We start from the raw sequence: 21,525 nt of genomic DNA, 5'->3' as shown, positions 1-21,525 counted from the left end.
TTATTTCACGGAATGTATGAAAAAAAACTGTACATGAGAATTTGAAATTTTAGTTGAGAACGCATTACCTTCAGGTCCAGTAGTGGAACTGTATTCTTGAACCCGGAAATAATATTTTAACTAACTGTTCTAATTCAATGCTGTTTCTTGAAAGGGGAAATACCTTCAATCTTGTATTCTAAAAAGGGCAGTTAAATTTTATGTGGAAAGGCCATCAGAGGTCGTTCTGATTATTTTACTTCTCTTCGAACAAATGTGTTTCTTGCTCTCTGTGTTCTAATGGTGTCGTTTAGGTAATTGGTATATAAAATCGAACAGTTTTAACGTTTTAGAAACTGACATCACTTAGTCGAACGTTTTTCCAATTTAAGAGTTACATTTCTGTAGGCTGATTAACTTATCATAGCTACTCCTTCAGAATCGTAAAAGAAATCGCCATTTGTATTCAAAATTACTTGCTACTTCCTCAGCATGATACACATGATTCAATTTTGATATGAGCGTCACTGATGAGTCTTATGTAGACGAAACGCGCGTCTGGCGTACTAAATTATAATCCTGGTACCTTTGATAACTATTTACACCACTGGGTCGATGCCACTGCTTGTGGATGTTTCGTCCCCGAGAGTATCACCAGCCCAGTAGTCAACACTTCGGTGTTGAAATGAATATCAATAATGTGGTCATTTTTACAAATTTTCTGTTTAAAAAACTTTGAATTTTTTGAAAAACTAAAGATTTTCTTATCCAAGGCACAGATTACCTTAGCCGTATTTGGTATAACTTTTTGGAATTTTCGATCCTCAATGCTCTTCAACTTTGTGATTGTTTGGCTTTTTAAATATTTTGATATGAGCGTCACTGATGAGTCTTATGTAGACGAAACGCGCGTCTGGCGTATTTAATTATAATCCTGGTACCTTTGATAATTATTTAGGACTTGGTATGAGGGTTGTTTCTATGTTATAAGTTAAATATACTTGCCCAATACCTTTACAATATAGAATACGTTCTGCGTATTAGAATACTCTCATACACCCGGGTGATCCGGAATTTAAAAATACCGTATCCGCTTCCGAGTGTTAACCCCATGAGTAGAAATCACCTCGGTAAGAATAAGGTATAGTTTTTACGTTGAATTGAACGGACGCTCTCATTCAATTCTTATAGTAAGTAATAGTTTGAAACTTCGTCGATATTTATTCAACTTTTGGTCTGTGTCTGTAGTTATTTCATATTTTATCGTAATTGTGGATAGCAACGACGAAAGGCTTGATTCTGACAGTAGAGAGGAATTTTCTATTTTGACTGCCAATTCTGCAGGTGACAAACTCAAGAAGAAGTCTAGTAAGTCCAGTGCTAGAACTTGTAGTTTGGAGAAAGTAAGTAAAAAGGAACGTACATCAAAGAAAGATGCGTTACAGGCTGTTTACGATGAGAAATAGGCAAATTTGGAATATAACTTAAATGTGAAGTTTGATAAACTTTTTCAGTTATTTGCTTATTCTGCTGACATTGTTCGGAAAGTTCAGCTTTGCCCGGATCTGATGGTCATAATGTGGATAACGTCCCATCTGGGGAGCATAGACCACTTGTCAGGCTTATACCAAACATGGACCCCGATTTGGAGTCTTTAGGAACTCAGATCTAGATGTGCGTACGGAAATATCTATCAGTGTAGGTGATAGAGAACGCAATGAATTAGATATTCATTAAGATGATGATGATTATAGTGTGTCTGGAAACAGTCCAGTTAGAGGGAACACTAATCGAATGTCAAAGGGGAAATATTTTTTAAGCATGTAAATGTACGCAATGAACAGGTAGAGGCACACGATCTTGAAAAAGCAAAGTCTGATGAGAGGCAGACAACAACTAATATGTTGTCACATATATTTAGTGAAGATCTGAACAAAGAAAAATCTTCAGTAGGACTTATTATAGCCCAAGCACAGGTTCAAATATTAGAGAGTTCTTGGCGTTGTAAGATCCCAGAACATCCTACTGCATACAAAGAGGAATACACAAGTTGTTTTCCAATTAATACTAATTCAGCAAGCTTTTTACAGGTGCCTAAACTTGATGATTTATTGGAACCTATGATCAGACAAACTCATGGTCAAAAATTATTTCGGTCTAGAGATAATCATAGAATGTTATATAGTCAGCCTTATAAGCAAATTGAGAAACTTGGTTTTCAGGGTCAACTAGCATCAAGAATGAACATAATGTCTTTGCTATACATGCAACAGACACTATAATTTTTATTGAAAGATCTCAAAGAAGATGGTGTTGACAAAAGTACAGCATGTCAGAACGTGAAATACATGTTTGCTATGTCTACTCAATTATTAGACCGAGCTGGTTGGTCTGGTGCGTTTTTTCATCTGTCACTCATCTGCTGCTCACGATTCAGATTTATCAAATATAAAGGATTTCAAGATGTCAGTATCTTCCTTTATCTGAAGAGGGAGTCTTCGGGTAAGGGCTTGAAATTCTAGATTAACTTCAACCAAGTAAGCTAGATTGTCTGATCAAGGTGCTGGACCTACACGATTTCAGAATACTTCCAGTGGTTATATACCTCGTATAACAATAGGAAACCTGTTTCAACTTATAATAGTTATAACAGTGCAAAAGATAAAGCAGGAAGTTCTAACCGACAAGAGGGGAACAAGAAAGACTCAACAGTCGACAAGACAACTACAAAGAGTTCCCGTTTTTCTTTCGGATCTCTAAACGGAATGATAGTTTTGTGTCCAGAAATTCAAGTAGGGGGTCGCCTAACAAAATATCTTCAAAATTTGGAACAAATTACAACAAACAAATGGGTTATGTCAATGATAAAGGAAGGGTAAAACTTGGAATTTATTCAGAAATCGTCTTGCACGGGAATAACAAAAATAATAATCAACAGCTTTGAATTTTTTTAAAATTCTACATGTAGGCACAGTGGTGAATCAAATTTTTGTTCAATGGGGGAGTCCTCTGGTATATCTCTTTGCATCATTGGGGAACAGACATACGGAAAATTTCTGTACATGGATTCCACATCCAAATGCTTTTGCAGTTGATGCTCTAACGATTTCATAGGAGAACATGTATGCTTACATATTTCCTCCAATTTGTCTGATACCGAAGATATTAAAATATATGAGGCAGTTCCAGTGTCAGATTATCCTAATTTCCCCCAATGGCCAAGGAGGGTTTGGTATCCAGAGATTCTGGAATTATTGGTAGCACTTTCAATAAGAATACCAATGTTAGAAAATCTGTTGAGTAAACGGAAGACAAAGATCTATCATCCAAATCCACAGATGTTAAGTCTAAATGTATGGCTTTTCTCGACCGGAATTTCGAAACAGAGAGCTTTTCAATGTCAGATAGAACCCTGCTCAATGCATCTTGACGCCAGGAACGCAGAAAGATTATTCTGCCTAATTGGAAAAGTACTGTAGTTGGTGTGATAAAAACAAATTGATCCCTATACAGCTACTTTGAATCAAGTTGCTGATTTTTTGAGTATTTTTATTTAAATCAGGGTTACAATATCGTTCAATATCTGGTTATCGTTCAATATTATTAGCAGTACTACTTCCAGTTCAAAAATGTCCGGTTGAACAACATCCTTACATTTCTAGACTGATCAATGGCGTTTTTCATTCCAGACAACCTAATTTCAAATTACTTCCAGAATGGAATTTAGAAGTTGTTTTAAATGGTTTAGAAAAACAAATTTTTGAACCTTTAAATGATGCTTAGAACAGTTGTAAATACCATTTTTGTATATGTTTAGTTACTGTTTTTGGTGTTAGGATGTTATTGGTGATGGAATTTAAAGAAGAAATTTATACAACTTCTTAAGACCTTTCACTGCTTTGTATTCTAGAATGTAAATGTATCAGCCAGTATATATAACTTATTCACATAAAATGGATATTTTTGAATATCAAGAAGAGATTTTATGTGAATATATTAGTTAAATATACTTTCCTGAATCCACCCCCACCCCTTCATAAATTTTTTGTGTTGTATGATTGATTATTTATATTATCAATGAAACGCAATATTAAAAGTAATGAATACCTGTGTGATTTCTACTCAGGATAGTTTGATGGGGTTAATGCGGGGTTCACATATTGCCGATTATTGCTCCCGTTTGAGATCAGACAGCAATACGAAAGAAAAAGTGAAAAAGTGGGATCACTATCCTCAATTATCTGGAATGTCCTATCATTGTATGAACGCAGTTGTTTAAGTTCGCAACAGATTCCTACTGGTCGGGAAGGATTCTGCTGTATCGAATCAAAATCCTAACAATGTTCTGTGTATTCTGGACGGTTTCCTGTGGAATGGGAATGATCTGGAGAAATTTTTCATTGTTGTTTTTCTGCCGATCGAGTTCAGATTGCATCCAGATCTTGTCGATTGCTAACCGTCTTTGCCGAAACCGTTTCGGAACAATCCCGTTATTAATACGAAATTCGTCAATGATTCCCACATCAGAGTCCCGACAATTACAGAATACAATACGACTGAAACCAGACAAAGCCGTTTGCAATGCGATAGAACGGACCATGGTAGGATTACGTTCCGACAGTACCTGATCATCCCGAGTATGCCGACAGTTTTCGAACGGATAACTTCCGTCAGCGTCGGTTCACTGTCTGGTCACTGTCTGAACTCTGTCGGATTACATACGGTAGAATCGGGACGCAGTCGTGACAGACTCGGTCGAATTTTACCAGACGAAAGATACAAATTGGATTAGAAGCGGATTGGGAATGGGATTATCGGGATAAATTCGCTTGGAAACTGTTGGATATCGACGCTTCCTGAACAATATCTGATTGTTGTCGTGATTAAATTATTTGTTTTACAAATTTTAATTAAAGTTTGAATTTCCATTTACGTTCATAGGATCTTGATCAGACTTTTGACAAATTTTAATCGGGAATGGTCCTTTTAAGGACGGCAGTAAAAATCGTGAATGTGTGACTCCATCTTTATACCCGGAAACAGATAAGGTATTTTTCATTTCCGGATCACCACGGTGTTTGCGATGAGAGTATTCTAATACGCCGAACGTATTCTATAATGTAAATGTATCAGGCAAGTATATTGAACAAATGTATTTACATAAAATCTCTTCTTGATATTCAAAAATATCCATTTTAGTTATTTGATATACCTGATAGTATTTGTAACTGATAAACCATACACGAGGTTATTAGTACAGTGACCAGACCCAATTTTTTAAAAATTTAATCGTCAAACATACTTTATGACTATATTATATATCATTGGATTCGGCAAAATGAGTACTTTTGGAATATCGATGTCGTCAAAAAGAAATTGGGTAACAGTTTTGCATAAATTAAGTTCAAAGATCAACATACTGTTTTCTTGTTTTCGTTCTATATTTTAAAAATTGAAATATATAACCAGCATTTTGTGTTACATTTCAGATACAGACATTTTTGTCAAATTAATTAACTATTCATTTTCTCGAAAATATAAAAAAAGGAACTTATTACTTAGTAATCGATTAATTCCAAAAATTGGCGTTTTTCAAACACTTGTTCTATTATACAAGAGCAATACAAATTCCGTTAAAGTTACATTAGTTACCTTGCCGAATGACATTCAACCTCAGCAATAAATGATAAATATTGTTTTCAATTGAAGCCTACTATCCCGAATCGTTTATTTTGCAAAACCTCATGCATGTCATGCATTACCACTTATTACCTCGAAAACAATTACAATTGAAAAATCTAATCAAAATGTTCCACCAAACAGATTTCTTCTAGGAGTATCTTCTGATTCATCTGTCAAGGAGTTTTTACATAATTCTAACCCTTGACAGGAGCAAAGCTCCGTACATGTAAGGTTTTGTTTTGAACAAAAACATGACTTTTTACATAGAGATTTTTTCTAACATGATCACACAAGATCCTGCAAAAATTCTGCTGACATATGCCATTCACAATACACGGGTTGTAAGGATTTTTAAAATTTTCGCCAACCGTATTCTAAAGATGACGGAATATGCGATTTAACAATGTGTGATGTATCAGGCAAGTATATTGAACAAATGTATTTACATAAAATCTCTTCTTGATATTCAAAAATATCCATTTTAGTTATTTGATATACCTGATAGTATTTGTAACTGATAAACCATACACGAGGTTATTAGTACAGTGACCAGACCCAATTTTTTAAAAATTTAATCGTCAAACATACTTTATGACTATATTATATATCATTGGATTCGGCAAAATGAGTACTTTTGGAATATCGATGTCGTCAAAAAGAAATTGGGTAACAGTTTTGCATAAATTAAGTTCAAAGATCAACATACTGTTTTCTTGTTTTCGTTCTATATTTTAAAAATTGAAATATATAACCAGCATTTTGTGTTACATTTCAGATACAGACATTTTTGTCAAATTAATTAACTATTCATTTTCTCGAAAATATAAAAAAAAGGAACTTATTACTTAGTAATCGATTAATTCCAAAAATTGGCGTTTTTCAAACACTTGTTCTATTATACAAGAGCAATACAAATTCCGTTAAAGTTACATTAGTTACTTTGCCGAATGACATTCAACCTCAGCAATAAATGATAAATATTGTTTTCAATTGAAGCCTACTTTCCCGAATCGTTTATTTTGCAAAACCTCATGCATGTAATGCATTACCACTTATTACCTCGAAAACAATTACAATTGAAAAATCTAATCAAAATGTTCCACCAAACAGATTTCTTCTAGGAGTATCTTCTGATTCATCTGTCAAGGAGTTTTTACATAATTCTAACCCTTGACAGGAGCAAAGCTCCGTACATGTAAGGTTTTGTTTTGAACAAAAACATGACTTTTTACATAGAGATTTTTTCTAACATGATCACACAAGATCCTGCAAAAATTCTGCTGACATATGCCATTCACAATACACGGGGTGTAAGGATTTTTAAAATTTTCGCCAACCGTATTCTAAAGGTGACGGAATATGCGATTTAACAATGTGTGATGCGGTCCAAATTGCCGCTTCACAGGGAGGTAACCTGACTAAACCTACTTATTTACTGGTGGTAATAGTTATCAAAGGTACCAAAATTATAATTTAGTACGTCAGACGCGCGTTTCGTCTACATAAGACTCATCAGTGACGCTCATATCAAAATATTTTTAAAGCCAAACAAGTAAAAAGTTGAAGAGCAATGAGGATCCAAAATTCCGAAAAGTTCTGCCAAATACGGCTAAGGTAATATATGCCTGGGTTTAGAAAATCCTTATGTAAGCTTGACGCGCATTTTATTCATATCATGATGGAATGATTTGAAGAGATTTTTCAGATCAAACACCTATAAAACTAACTTTCTTGCACAAACAAGAGCTTCATCTCTCTCAGTACTCCCGAAGCTCTACACCTAACATAATCGTGTGTGTCCATCAAAGTCTTGTTTTCTTTCCTACTCCAAACAGAGACGAAGTTGTGTCGCATCCGTTAAGAGTATGTACAGCTGGCAGCAGTTTACAAATTGTAAGGGAAAAGCAAGCACATAGTTTGTTAATGGGTAAACATCCTCGCCCATTCTTTACACTGCTAATGTTCTCCATCTGCACCCACAACTCGCTTGTATGTGTCATATGTTTGTAATAGTGAACACAGAACAATCATACCTGTATCAGGGGTCCGTTTGACTGTTCTGCTGCTCATTCCCATTTCTCTAAACTTCATGTCAAAGTATAAGGCATTAATTATCATACAAGTATTGAGCCTTGTTGAGTTCTAAACAAGTTCCGACAGTCATTAACATTATTGTCTGAAATAACGTTGTCAATTTCGGGATTTACAAACGTTCCGGCTAAGTAAAGCTCACTATAATGTGGAATCATAGGGGATTTGTCATAGCTTTGAAGAAAAAAAACTACCAAAGAAATTGGGAAGGGCCTGCTGGTAACAGAAAGAAACTTCTTCCACTCAGGAATCCTTCTCCCTTTAATAATCTGATACACTTTGGTGGAAGCTGTAGTCTTTGTGTGGAGTTCATTTTCAGCAGACGACTTTATTTTTTTTTTCATGTCGTAGCGGTCAAAAACGTCTGCTACTGTAGAAAAGCATTGAGTCATATTTTGTTTTAAAGACAGCTGCAAGGCCACCAGATGATTTGCTTTTCTTATAATCAATACGTTGAACCAATGCCATACCTTCTCTCAAACTGATGTAAGTTGTGATTGTTGGCCAGGTAAAGTGCACAAGAGCCTTCTCGTCGAATTGCTTCACCAAATCCGGAATTTAAACAAACGACCCATACTCTTCAACAAATTGCTGGCAGATTCCATCATAACGCATTTCAACTGAACTAAAGAAGCAACGTTTACTCTTTAACAGTAAAGAAAGTGACTGATTCAGTACTTATTCTCTGACAAACGATATACTTTTCAAAATTAAAACTTATGTTTGGCCTTTTAGAACTACTAGGACCTAATCGTAAAGGTCTTTTTAATTCAAACATTTTCCATATAAATACAGGTCCAAATTCAGATTTGGTTCTTAATTTTTGAAATATATCAAAAGAAAAAAAAACATATCAAATAAACATACGGAAATAAAAATCTTTTAAAAATAACTAAAAAAACGCGATAACCAACCAAAATCGGAACATGATAAGATATATCATTTATAGATTAAATAATATTATCGGTCCGGTTCAACATTTTTGTACAAGTCGAATTTCCGGAGGAAAACCTGTATCTTCGATTTTGTTGTGTATATTTTGTTTCAATGCACAAGTCGAAAAAATGCTTCTGAGATAAATGATTTTGATATTGTTGTTTAATAAAGGTTTGAAATATCATATCAATGTTGATTATTTTAAATTTTGCGTAAAAGTAAATGATGAAAATGAATTGAAACGTATTCTATTAAATGCAAAATATTCGTAGTGTTCATTTTTTACAAAAACTCTTCAATAACGGATTACTTTTGCTAAATTTTGTTTGAAATTGTTAAAATAAGGTGTAACAACAATGTATATAATAACAAAAATCATATCACGAATGTTCTTTTAGAATGTAGACCTCAAAACTTTAGCAAGTCAATTTTTCTTTAAAGTAAGGGAGCGTACTTCAAAGCCCATTTTACAAAAATTGCACCGTACGATATTTTGACGACAAGTCAAAATGTGAAGTGTAACCTTTGAACAACCAATACTGTTATTTATAGCCGTATAGTCCGAATGACGATTAAAATCCTTAAATAAGCGACTTTTCCTTACTTGGTCACCGAACTATATCCTATGAACTACCCAAATAAAAGTAAATCATTAGTCACCTGTTTTCTATTTGTATATTTAAAAAATAACGAAAAATGTAAAATTAAAATGTATCAGTATGGAAAAGTCTAAAATTAAATATGGAGTGTGAATCATTTGATTTAATTTACTAAAAAGTAAGTTATTAGATGACCATATTATTTGTGTTCCAATATAACGAATCATTTATTTGGAACTGCCGTCACAGTGGTAAACATTCTGGAATATCGCTTCCAGTCATGCAAAGGAAGTAAGATGTTATTAAAATGCATGGAATTTGTGAAATCTCAAAAAAGTCACCCTTTCCATAATGATGATTCATTTGTCACTCTTTTTTTTTTAAATCACAAAAATAGAGAAATGACGATGCATATCAATTCACTAGAAACAGAACAAATTTATACTTCTATTCATTTGACAATTTTAATTTCTTTTATTAATGTTCGTTTCTTTTTAATGTTTATTTGTAAGACAAACCAATGGAATGGTGAGATCGATGATGACCAGGAGGACAAAGATCAACACAAAGCAATGATAGAACATGATAATACTAAAAATGGAGGAGAACCAGTGTCATTAAATGAAGATCAGGAGGAGGTAAAATATATTAGTTTCTCAATCAATAAAATATGATATAGTTTATAGTGATTGTTTTGTAAACACTATGTTAAAGGTATAATTGTTATGTACCATGAAGCATGTTCCTTTATTCAAATAAATGAGAAAAAAAACTTAATAATTCTGCACTGTATTATCTCAGTAGAAAAAGACATATTTGTGTCGTTATATTACTCAGTTTTGTTTAATTTTGTTTGCATAATCAACATCGATTTTTCGTGGATGTAAAATAAGAATACTTATGTTTTATGAGCACATTTGGAAAACAGTTAATTTTGCAATACTCAATTTTGTTTTACCTGAGTTGCATCTTCAAAATTGATTTGTTTGTGTGATTGTAAAATCGGTATATTAATGCTGCGTTAGCACATTTAGTATCAAGTTATTCTAGCACAAACTATATCGATGCTTTAAAATCACGTTTCTTTAAGATGCTTCTGATAAAATGAATTAAATATACCCGAGTTTGTTACATCAGTGGTTTTACTCCATAATTTGCATTTTACAGAAAAAAGCCAAAACTGTTTTTGACAGTGCGTCTTGGACTGTTCCCATTTAGGATTTATATGACTTCTTAGTATATTTCGGATGTGTTTGATTTTGGTGAGAATTCGATTTGATTTTAGTTACAGTTTTTTTACGTATTCATATTCTTCTAAAAATTCCGCAGTAAAATTACCTTAGTAATGAGGCGAGAGATACTTGCATATTTATTGGGTGACCACTTTACTCAAGTAAAACCGGAAACACACTAGACGGTAGATATTAAACAGGAAAATGAAGGAATGACAACTAACATGACTTATACATAATACAAGCACATAATTTGTCGCTCAATTGCAACATATATTGTTAAAATGTTTTGAATATAGCTCTACAGTAGTTTTTCTCCCTTTTTGATTGTACTTTTTAAAAATATCTTTTAGAAGGAGAAAAAAGATATACCTAGGAGACATTCTAATATCATAAGTCTAAGATAAACAAACAATTACATGGCAACACAATATAACAACGAAAAGGCAAAATAGTCCACGAAATTTTACATAGAAACAATCTACTATGATAGTTTGATTTGGAGCAAAAAAGCTTTAAAAAGTTTAGTTACTATACTCTGTAATGTAGTTTTGTTGACATCAAGTGAAAAAACTGAAGGGAAATGATTTCAAATGTTTTTACTAGATTGAAACAAATATGAAGGCAGTATAGATTTTAACAGGATTGCCTAATTATGATTTTGGGGATTATTGAAAAAAATAAAAGTTTAAGAGCCTTAGGCTCCGATAGTCCATATAACGATTGAGCAACACGTTTTTTATTTGTTTTTTTTTTAAATGTTTTTCAACGATAATTATTATTTAAAAATGTTCTGCGTCTCTTTGTAACCTTCACGGATACTGCTTAACCCCAAAACATGAAAAGTTTTCTGTCGATTTTGCCTACAACTGATTCGATTCGATTACCACCAATGAGGCATATTGGCCACATGCACGTCTGCCGAACTCAGTTATAAGTTCTGTATCTTTTAAACAGCTCAATCGGGCAGGGTATATTAAGAGTTCAAAGTAGTAAACCTGTTCATTATCAAACAAATACCTAGTCTGCAAAATGGGTTTCAACACTGCACAAAATTGAATCTCAAAATGTATTTGAAAAGAGCTTCACTCTTCAGAATGGCACAAAGCATAGATATTAAATAGATTAATAATAGTGAAAGATACAACGTATAGGTCTAAGTGTACCTTCAGTATAAAAAAATAGTATAAAAGAAAATTTATGAACCGTGTTTCTATTGATAAAGATTTGAACAAGCGATGACTTTTCTCTCGCTGTTTAAGATTTGAATGTGTATAACAGTACTGATTAAATCTGTCATAGATACATATATACTAAGAACGACTGGTGAAGTTTAACTTATTGACTGTTAAGTGAAAGTAATCAAATTATTTATGAATGACAAATATCTATTATATATGTATGACTCTAAAGTGCGATGGTACTCTCAAGTGCGATGGTCACGCTAAAGTGCGATGGTCTTCGCTAAAGTTGGATGTTGTCTCACGCTAAAGTGACATGGTTGTTTGTTCGCTAAAGTACGATGCTATATAACGCTGAAGTGCGATGGACCAAAAGTTTAAGATTCGAGTGATTAAAACATCGAGGTTAAAAAATAGTCTTTTTGCAAAAACTAATTGGTGTAGATCGCCGTTCGCACAGTCTAATACGAATGGGAACACCTCCTCATACAGTCGTCATCGTAAATTACAAATACAAAATTAGATTAATGTTGGAATATGTAACAATTGTTTTAAGCTTTAATCTAAACGAGAGAGAGAGAGAGGCGATGTTCGATGACTTTTCTTCTTATTCAAAGTGATCGCACAATCATATTATATTTTCATTCAATACACAAACTAATGTTTTAGCCGACTAAATCAAATTATAATTTACGCATGAAAACAAGTACTTTCATTTTACCGACGTTACTTTCCAATAAAATCGACAATATTTTAACTGGAACTGAAAAGTAAACTGCAACATAGACGATTGTCTTTTGGTTGCTCAGCATTTTTATTACTGTGACTAAATTTCAACGTTATTTCCTAAGTAAGTAGAGAGTGATCTTGGATAATTTGAAGATCTGAAGGTCAAATTTACCATTAAAATTGAGAAAGCAAATGGGGAATGTCTCAAAGCGACAACAACCCGACCATTGAGCAGACAACAGCCGAAGGCCACCAGTGAGTCTTCAATGTAGCGAGAAACTACAGCACCCGGAGGCATCCTTCAGCTGCCCCTAAAAAAATGTATACTAGAGAGTGATCTGGGATAAGTTGAAGATCTGAAGGTCAAATTTATCTTTGTTACCATTAAAATTGAGAAAGGAAATGGGGAATATGTCAAAGCGACAACAACCCGACATTGAGTAGACAAAAGCCGAAGGCCATCAGTGAGTCTTCAATGCAGCCAGAAACTCCCGCACCCGGAGGCGTCATTCAGCTGGCCCCTTAAAAAATATGTATACTAGTTCAGTGATAATGGACGTCATACTAAACTCCGAATTATACACAAGAAACTAAAATTAAAATCACAAGATTAACAAAGGTCAGAGGCGCCTGACTTTGGACAGGCGCAAAATTGCGGCAGGGTTAAACATGTTTATGAGATCTCAACCCCCCCCCTATACCTCTAGCCAATGTAGAAAAGTAAACGCATAACAATACCCAAATTATAATTCAGTTCAAGAGAAGTCCGAGTCCGATGTCAGAAGATGTAACAAAAGAAAATAAACAAACTGACAATAATACATAAATAACAACAGACTACTAGCAGTTAACTGACATGCCAGCTCCAGACCTCAATTAAACTGATTGAAAGATTATGTCTTCATCATATGCATATCAGGTACAATCTCTCCCGTTAGGGGTTTATTATCATACTATCATAAAATATATGAGAAGAACATAACCCGTGTCATGCCAACAACTGTTTTTTAAAAGTAAATGTGTTTAGTTCCGATGCAAAGACCCTATACGTGAATCAATATTAAAGTAAAAATATGCAACCTGTAATGATCTGACAACAGTATCGTAACTATATTCCTTCTTAATAAGTCTGTTTAAAGGTTTTGTAAGTTTTTGAGGAGACATTTTTTTGTGCTTTGTAAAGAATATTACAATAAACGATTGGATGTGAAATACCTGAACGTATAAAATGTCTGCATGTTGAGTTATATTTACAAATTATTTCCGTATACCGATGATAAAATTTAGTAAATGTTTAAATTTGACTAGTTTGTGATATTGAAAACCCTGGTGTAATAATTTTTCAGTAATACACAAATTTCTCTCGCTAAAATCTAATACGTTGCTACATACAAGAGCGAATCGTACAAGTTGAGATATATAAACACCATAAGATGGTGACAAGGAAACGGCATCATCTAAAAATGTATCATTAACGATAGGAAATGAAAAATCATCTCTTTTATCATAAGTTTTTGTATTAAGCTTCCCGTTAATGATATAGATATCAAGATCGGAGAAAGGGCAGTGGTCATTGTTGGCATTAGCTTTATGTAAAGTAAGTTCAACAGGATAAATTTCTTAAGTATACATACTGAAGTCGTCATTATTGAGAGCCAATATTTCATCCAAATATCTAAAAGTATTTTTGAATTTTTGTATCAATTTTGTTTCGATGGGTCTTTGCTAATTTAAGTCATAAATTGTAACTCATAACAATACGAAAATAGGTCTGCAATAAGTGGTGCACAGTTAGTCCTCATTGGAATTTGAATAACTTGACGATATACGAAATCTCCAAAGCGAACAAAAATGTTATCAAGTAAAAATTCAAGCACAGAAATAGTATCAAAGCAAGTCCAGTTGACATAGTTCTTTTGTTTATTGCTACTAAAAAATGACCTAAAAGAGTTTGAACATATGTACTTTTTAAATTTCCAGTTAATTAGGGATGTGATTTTTTTCTTAATAAGAATATGAGGAAAAGTGGTATATAGGGTAGAAAATCAAAACTTTGAACAGATTCAAAATTACTAATATATGCATGCAATTTATAAAGTACTTCCAACGAGTTTTTGACACTCCAAAAGTAATTAATTCCACTATTTTCAAAGGCCTTATTCATGTTATTTAAACAATTTATTATCAGGTTTTTTTATTGTACCAAGTGTACTAGTAGTAAGTAGAATAGACAATTTAGTTGTAGAACAATGGCTTGAAGATGAAATAAATCTATATTTGTAAGGTGTTTTGTGTAGCTTCGGAAGCCAGTACATAGTTGAGACTTTCATTGTATTTGGTTCTGCTTGAAAATATGTATCTAAAAGTGTGTGTTTGTTACAGATGTCGTTTTCTGAAAATGAAGTCAGTTGGAATGTTGGTGAATTCACGATTTCCTTTTGCAGAACCTCAATATAAAATTTACGTCAAACAATAATGATATTATTAGCAGCTTTATCAGCCGGGACAAACACAAATTCCTTTGATAGTTCTTTTATTTTATGTTTGATACACGAAATAGGGCACATATTTGCTCTATAATTAAACTAGTTTTTGTAACTTTAAATTTGCTAAAAATGTCCAGCATTTCGTACGGTACTACGCAGTAATCCACAACGCTCAGACCGCGGGTCGATACATAGGTGTAGTAGGCATTTAATAGGATATTTCGTCCATTTTAAATACAACAGCTAACATCTGTAAGAAATTCACAAAAACCTTCCCATAACTCTTACACTGAAAATCAACAACATGTCTGTCAGGTAGATTATAAATACAAGTAATTGAATCCGCAAAGTCCGAACATCGGTTAAATTCATTGCATATGCTATTTCGGATTAAAATTCCAACACCACCCGATCTGGATTTTGCTCGGACATGAATATGCTTACGATTGAGACCAAACCACTGATAACTTCAACGTTATCTCCAGTAAGATGGGTCTCCGCTAGTCCAAGTATATTCAAATTATGATGTTTTACACATAAAATTAGAAACATATATTTTTGGCTATTTACATCAGAATTCCAACCATTAATATTAAAAAATCCGCAATTTACCTATGTATGCCCACCACGGCTATTCTGATTTTGACCTCCGTTCTGACCTCTGTAATTTCCTCGACACCGACCGTTCAAATTCCTTTCTGACTGATTATGTTTATAAGAGTTTGTATTGCAATTATCAGTGGCAGATTGTCCAATTCTATTTGTTGATCTTTGATCCGTGTTATGGCTATTCCCACCTCTAATGTTTCCACGACCACGATTATTTTGTCTGTAGTAGCCACGATTACCACTCTGTGTATCATTATTGATTATCGTATCGTCTCGGTCACCGCGTCTATGTGTAATGGTGTCGGTGTCACGTGTATTTTTACCGTATCTAGCAAGTCCTTACCAGGGAAAACGGTACTATGTATTCTGCCATAGGCGACAATACTAACATTTTCTAAATTTACCAGTTTTTATAATAAAAACCTGGATAAAACAGTTATGTGTGGTGTTAGTACTTTATTACTGTATTCTAAAAATTGAAGCCAAATAGTATCATGACCAATTTCCAACGGAGCTTGTTTATGTTATTCATGCCCACCGTCATTTTGCACCAAATTTATGAAATTTTGCAAACCTTTTCGAATAATTCTCTAGAAAATATTTTAATAGGTTTTAAAATTTATATTGTAAATTTACACACTGCAGTTATTCATAGATAAATAAAAAATATATTGTATAAAAATGACAGTCTCATTCAATTTGTATACATTTTATCCAAAATTTACAACATAAGCACAAATTCAAGATTTGTCATACTAATCTCAATTCCATGCTTTAGTATATGCCATATTGTGGTTCAAAATTTCAGAGCTGGTTATAAAATCCATTATTCTGTCTTGAGATGATACAAACAAGGATATTAGACACTTAAAACATCAAATCTGCAAAATACTCAGCTGTTAGGTTGCCTTTGTTGCCTGTATTAATCTATGAAAAAGCTGAATTATGTCCCTTTGGAGTATTAAATTCCAACAAAATTCCTTTCAAACAGTACAAAATGACAAATTATATATGTCTGATATAATAAAAGATAGAAACTACAAAATGAAGCACTATTGAAATATTTGCTGCATGAATTGCCAACAATGTGAGCAATTCTTTACACAGGAGAGTATAAATTCTTTCTAAATTTAGCCTCAAGTGGGCCTCTTTTTTCTTAGATGAACAATTTTAACAGTGAAAATGTTTCTAGCATGACCAAATACTGCCTTACTATTAAACAGTACAAACTTAACCAGACAATATCCAATTTTAATAAATTTTGTCAAGGGAAATACTCAATTGATACATTTAGGGAATTACACAGCAAAAAAGGCAAATATTTCAGTTAAAAATATTTGTCGCGACTTGAATTCTGGGTTTTCCAATTGAATTAATCATTGCGAAAGGTGAAAACAAATTCAAAAGAACAATAGTTTGGTGCAGTTTATACAATATAGTTAATATTGACACTCTAGAATAAAGTTTTATATCAGTACCACTCAATTTGACTTATTATGATGACTCAGCACTTTTCTCAACAAAGTACTGTTCTCAGATAGAAATTTCTATTCTCTGTGATAAAAATCAAATGTTCTTATCAAATGCTTCAAAATAGTATAATATGACTGAAGTCTGATTGCTTTTGATTTCCCTTGCTATCTTGAGTATAGGGAAAACGGTACTATTTACTCTGCCATAGGCGACAATACTAACATTTTCTAAATTTACCAGTTTTATAATAAAAACCATGATAAAATAGTTATGTGTGGTGTTAGTACTTTATTACTGTATTCTAAAAATTGAAGCCAAATAGTATCATGACCAATTTCCAACGGAGCTTGTTTATGTTATCCATGCCCACCGTCATTTTGCACCAAATTTATGAAATTTTGCAAGCCTTTTCGAATAATTCTCTAGAAAATATTTTAATAGGTTTTAAAATTTATATTGTAAATTTACACACTGCAGTTATTCATAGATAAATAAAAAATATATTGTACCCTTACATCCAATCGCAGCGCTCCTAAGTTGACTTCCTTCTCCTGTCTTGGGTACACAAAAGGCCAACCTAATGCTGGGAAAATGTAATACTACCGTTTTCCCTATACTGTGACACAAAGCTATAAAGAATTCTTATGACACCATCAATGCAATACTGAGTTATTTCAGGAAACCTTGACTATAATTAATACTTGTATGTCCCCATTACTTAAAGAAACAGATAAGGCTTAACAAACAACCTGTATCCAACTATATCTTATCTTATTTAAAAAGAATAATAAACATTTCCATTTAAACAGATAAAAATGACAGTCTCATTCAATTTGTATACATTTTATCCAAAATTTACAACATAAGCACAAATTCAAGATTTGTCATACTAATCTCAATTCCATGCTTTAGTATATGCCATATTGTGGTTCAAAATTTCAGAGCTGGTTATAAAATCCATTATTCTGTCTTGAGATGATACAAACAAGGATATTAGACACTTAAAACATCAAATCTGCAAAATACTCAGCTGTTAGGTTGCCTTTGTTGCCTGTATTAATCTATGAAAAAGCTGAATTATGTCCCTTTGGAGTATTAAATTCCAACAAAATTCCTTTCAAACAGTACAAAATGACAAATTATATATGTCTGATATAATAAAAGATAGAAACTACAAAATGAAGCACTATTGAAATATTTGCTGCATGAATTGCCAACAATGTGAGCAATTCTTTACACAGGAGAGTATAAATTCTTTCTAAATTTAGCCTCAAGTGGGCCTCTTTTTTCTTAGATGAACAATTTTAACAGTGAAAATGTTTCTAGCATGACCAAATACTGCCTTACTATTAAACAGTACAAACTTAACCAGACAATATCCAATTTTAATAAATTTTGTCAAGGGAAATACTCAATTGATACATTTAGGGAATTACACAGCAAAAAAGGCAAATATTTCAGTTAAAAATATTTGTCGCGACTTGAATTCTGGGTTTTCCAATTGAATTAATCATTGCGAAAGGTGAAAACAAATTCAAAAGAACAATAGTTTGGTGCAGTTTATACAATATAGTTAATATTGACACTCTAGAATAAAGTTTTATATCAGTACCACTCAATTTGACTTATTATGATGACTCAGCACTTTTCTCAACAAAGTACTGTTCTCAGATAGAAATTTCTATTCTCTGTGATAAAAATCAAATGTTCTTATCAAATGCTTCAAAATAGTATAATATGACTGAAGTCTGATTGCTTTTGATTTCCCTTGCTATCTTGAGTATAGGGAAAACGGTACTATTTACTCTGCCATAGGCGACAATACTAACATTTTCTAAATTTACCAGTTTTATAATAAAAACCTGGATAAAATAGTTATGTGTGGTGTTAGTACTTTATTACTGTATTCTAAAAATTGAAGCCAAATAGTATCATGACCAATTTCCAACGGAGCTTGTTTATGTTATCCATGCCCACCGTCATTTTGCACCAAATTTATGAAATTTTGCAAGCCTTTTCGAATAATTCTCTAGAAAATATTTTAATAGGTTTTAAAATTTATATTGTAAATTTACACACTGCAGTTATTCATAGATAAATAAAAAATATATTGTACCCTTACATCCAATCGCAGCGCTCCTAAGTTGACTTCCTTCTCCTGTCTTGGGTACACAAAAGGCCAACCTAATGCTGGGAAAATGTAATACTACCGTTTTCCCTATACTGTGACACAAAGCTATAAAGAATTCTTATGACACCATCAATGCAATACTGAGTTATTTCAGGAAACCTTGACTATAATTAATACTTGTATGTCCCCATTACTTAAAGAAACAGATAAGGCTTAACAAACAACCTGTATCCAACTATATCTTATCTTATTTAAAAAGAATAATAAACATTTCCATTTAAACAGATAAAAATGACAGTCTCATTCAATTTGTATACATTTTATCCAAAATTTACAACATAAGCACAAATTCAAGATTTGTCATACTAATCTCAATTCCATGCTTTAGTATATGCCATATTGTGGTTCAAAATTTCAGAGCTGGTTATAAAATCCATTATTCTGTCTTGAGATGATACAAACAAGGATATTAGACACTTAAAACATCAAATCTGCAAAATACTCAGCTGTTAGGTTGCCTTTGTTGCCTGTATTAATCTATGAAAAAGCTGAATTATGTCCCTTTGGAGTATTAAATTCCAACAAAATTCCTTTCAAACAGTACAAAATGACAAATTATATATGTCTGATATAATAAAAGATAGAAACTACAAAATGAAGCACTATTGAAATATTTGCTGCATGAATTGCCAACAATGTGAGCAATTCTTTACACAGGAGAGTATAAATTCTTTCTAAATTTAGCCTCAAGTGGGCCTCTTTTTTCTTAGATGAACAATTTTAACAGTGAAAATGTTTCTAGCATGACCAAATACTGCCTTACTATTAAACAGTACAAACTTAACCAGACAATATCCAATTTTAATAAATTTTGTCAAGGGAAATACTCAATTGATACATTTAGGGAATTACACAGCAAAAAAGGCAAATATTTCAGTTAAAAATATTTGTCGCGACTTGAATTCTGGGTTTTCCAATTGAATTAATCATTGCGAAAGGTGAAAACAAATTCAAAAGAACAATAGTTTGGTGCAGTTTATACAATATAGTTAATATTGACACTCTAGAATAAAGTTTTATATCAGTACCACTCAATTTGACTTATTATGATGACTCAGCACTTTTCTCAACAAAGTACTGTTCTCAGATAGAAATTTCTATTCTCTGTGATAAAAATCAAATGTTCTTATCAAATGCTTCAAAATAGTATAATATGACTGAAGTCTGATTGCTTTTGATTTCCCTTGCTATCTTGAGTATAGGGAAAACGGTACTATTTACTCTGCCATAGGCGACAATACTAACATTTTCTAAATTTACCAGTTTTATAATAAAAACCTGGATAAAATAGTTATGTGTGGTGTTAGTACTTTATTACTGTATTCTAAAAATTGAAGCCAAATAGTATCATGACCAATTTCCAACGGAGCTTGTTTATGTTATCCATGCCCACCGTCATTTTGCACCAAATTTATGAAATTTTGCAAGCCTTTTCGAATAATTCTCTAGAAAATATTTTAATAGGTTTTAAAATTTATATTGTAAATTTACACACTGCAGTTATTCATAGATAAATAAAAAATATATTGTACCCTTACATCCAATCGCAGCGCTCCTAAGTTGACTTCCTTCTCCTGTCTTGGGTACACAAAAGGCCAACCTAATGCTGGGAAAATGTAATACTACCGTTTTCCCTATACTGTGACACAAAGCTATAAAGAATTCTTATGACACCATCAATGCAATACTGAGTTATTTCAGGAAACCTTGACTATAATTAATACTTGTATGTCCCCATTACTTAAAGAAACAGATAAGGCTTAACAAACAACCTGTATCCAACTATATCTTATCTTATTTAAAAAGAATAATAAACATTTCCATTTAAACAGATAAAAATGACAGTCTCATTCAATTTGTATACATTTTATCCAAAATTTACAACATAAGCACAAATTCAAGATTTGTCATACTAATCTCAATTCCATGCTTTAGTATATGCCATATTGTGGTTCAAAATTTCAGAGCTGGTTATAAAATCCATTATTCTGTCTTGAGATGATACAAACAAGGATATTAGACACTTAAAACATCAAATCTGCAAAATACTCAGCTGTTAGGTTGCCTTTGTTGCCTGTATTAATCTATGAAAAAGCTGAATTATGTCCCTTTGGAGTATTAAATTCCAACAAAATTCCTTTCAAACAGTACAAAATGACAAATTATATATGTCTGATATAATAAAAGATAGAAACTACAAAATGAAGCACTATTGAAATATTTGCTGCATGAATTGCCAACAATGTGAGCAATTCTTTACACAGGAGAGTATAAATTCTTTCTAAATTTAGCCTCAAGTGGGCCTCTTTTTTCTTAGATGAACAATTTTAACAGTGA

General features: G+C 32.6%; 1 protein-coding gene across 1 annotated transcript in view; it reads left to right on the top strand.

Moving 5' to 3' along the window:
* The window catches only part of LOC143061976 (uncharacterized), a 290,220-nt gene that overhangs the window by 182,235 nt on the left and 86,460 nt on the right, over positions 1 to 21,525 (top strand). Inside the window, exon 6 of the mRNA XM_076233859.1 lies at positions 9,800 to 9,925. Within this exon, the coding sequence (XP_076089974.1) occupies positions 9,800 to 9,925 (126 nt within the window). The remainder of the gene's footprint in view (positions 1 to 9,799; positions 9,926 to 21,525) is intronic.

This window comes from Mytilus galloprovincialis, chromosome 1 (genome assembly GCF_965363235.1).
Source record: "Mytilus galloprovincialis chromosome 1, xbMytGall1.hap1.1, whole genome shotgun sequence".
NCBI lineage: Eukaryota > Metazoa > Mollusca > Bivalvia > Mytilida > Mytilidae > Mytilus > Mytilus galloprovincialis.
The sequence above is the reverse complement of the archived record's forward strand: the minus strand, read 5'-3'. Positions and strand labels throughout refer to the sequence as shown.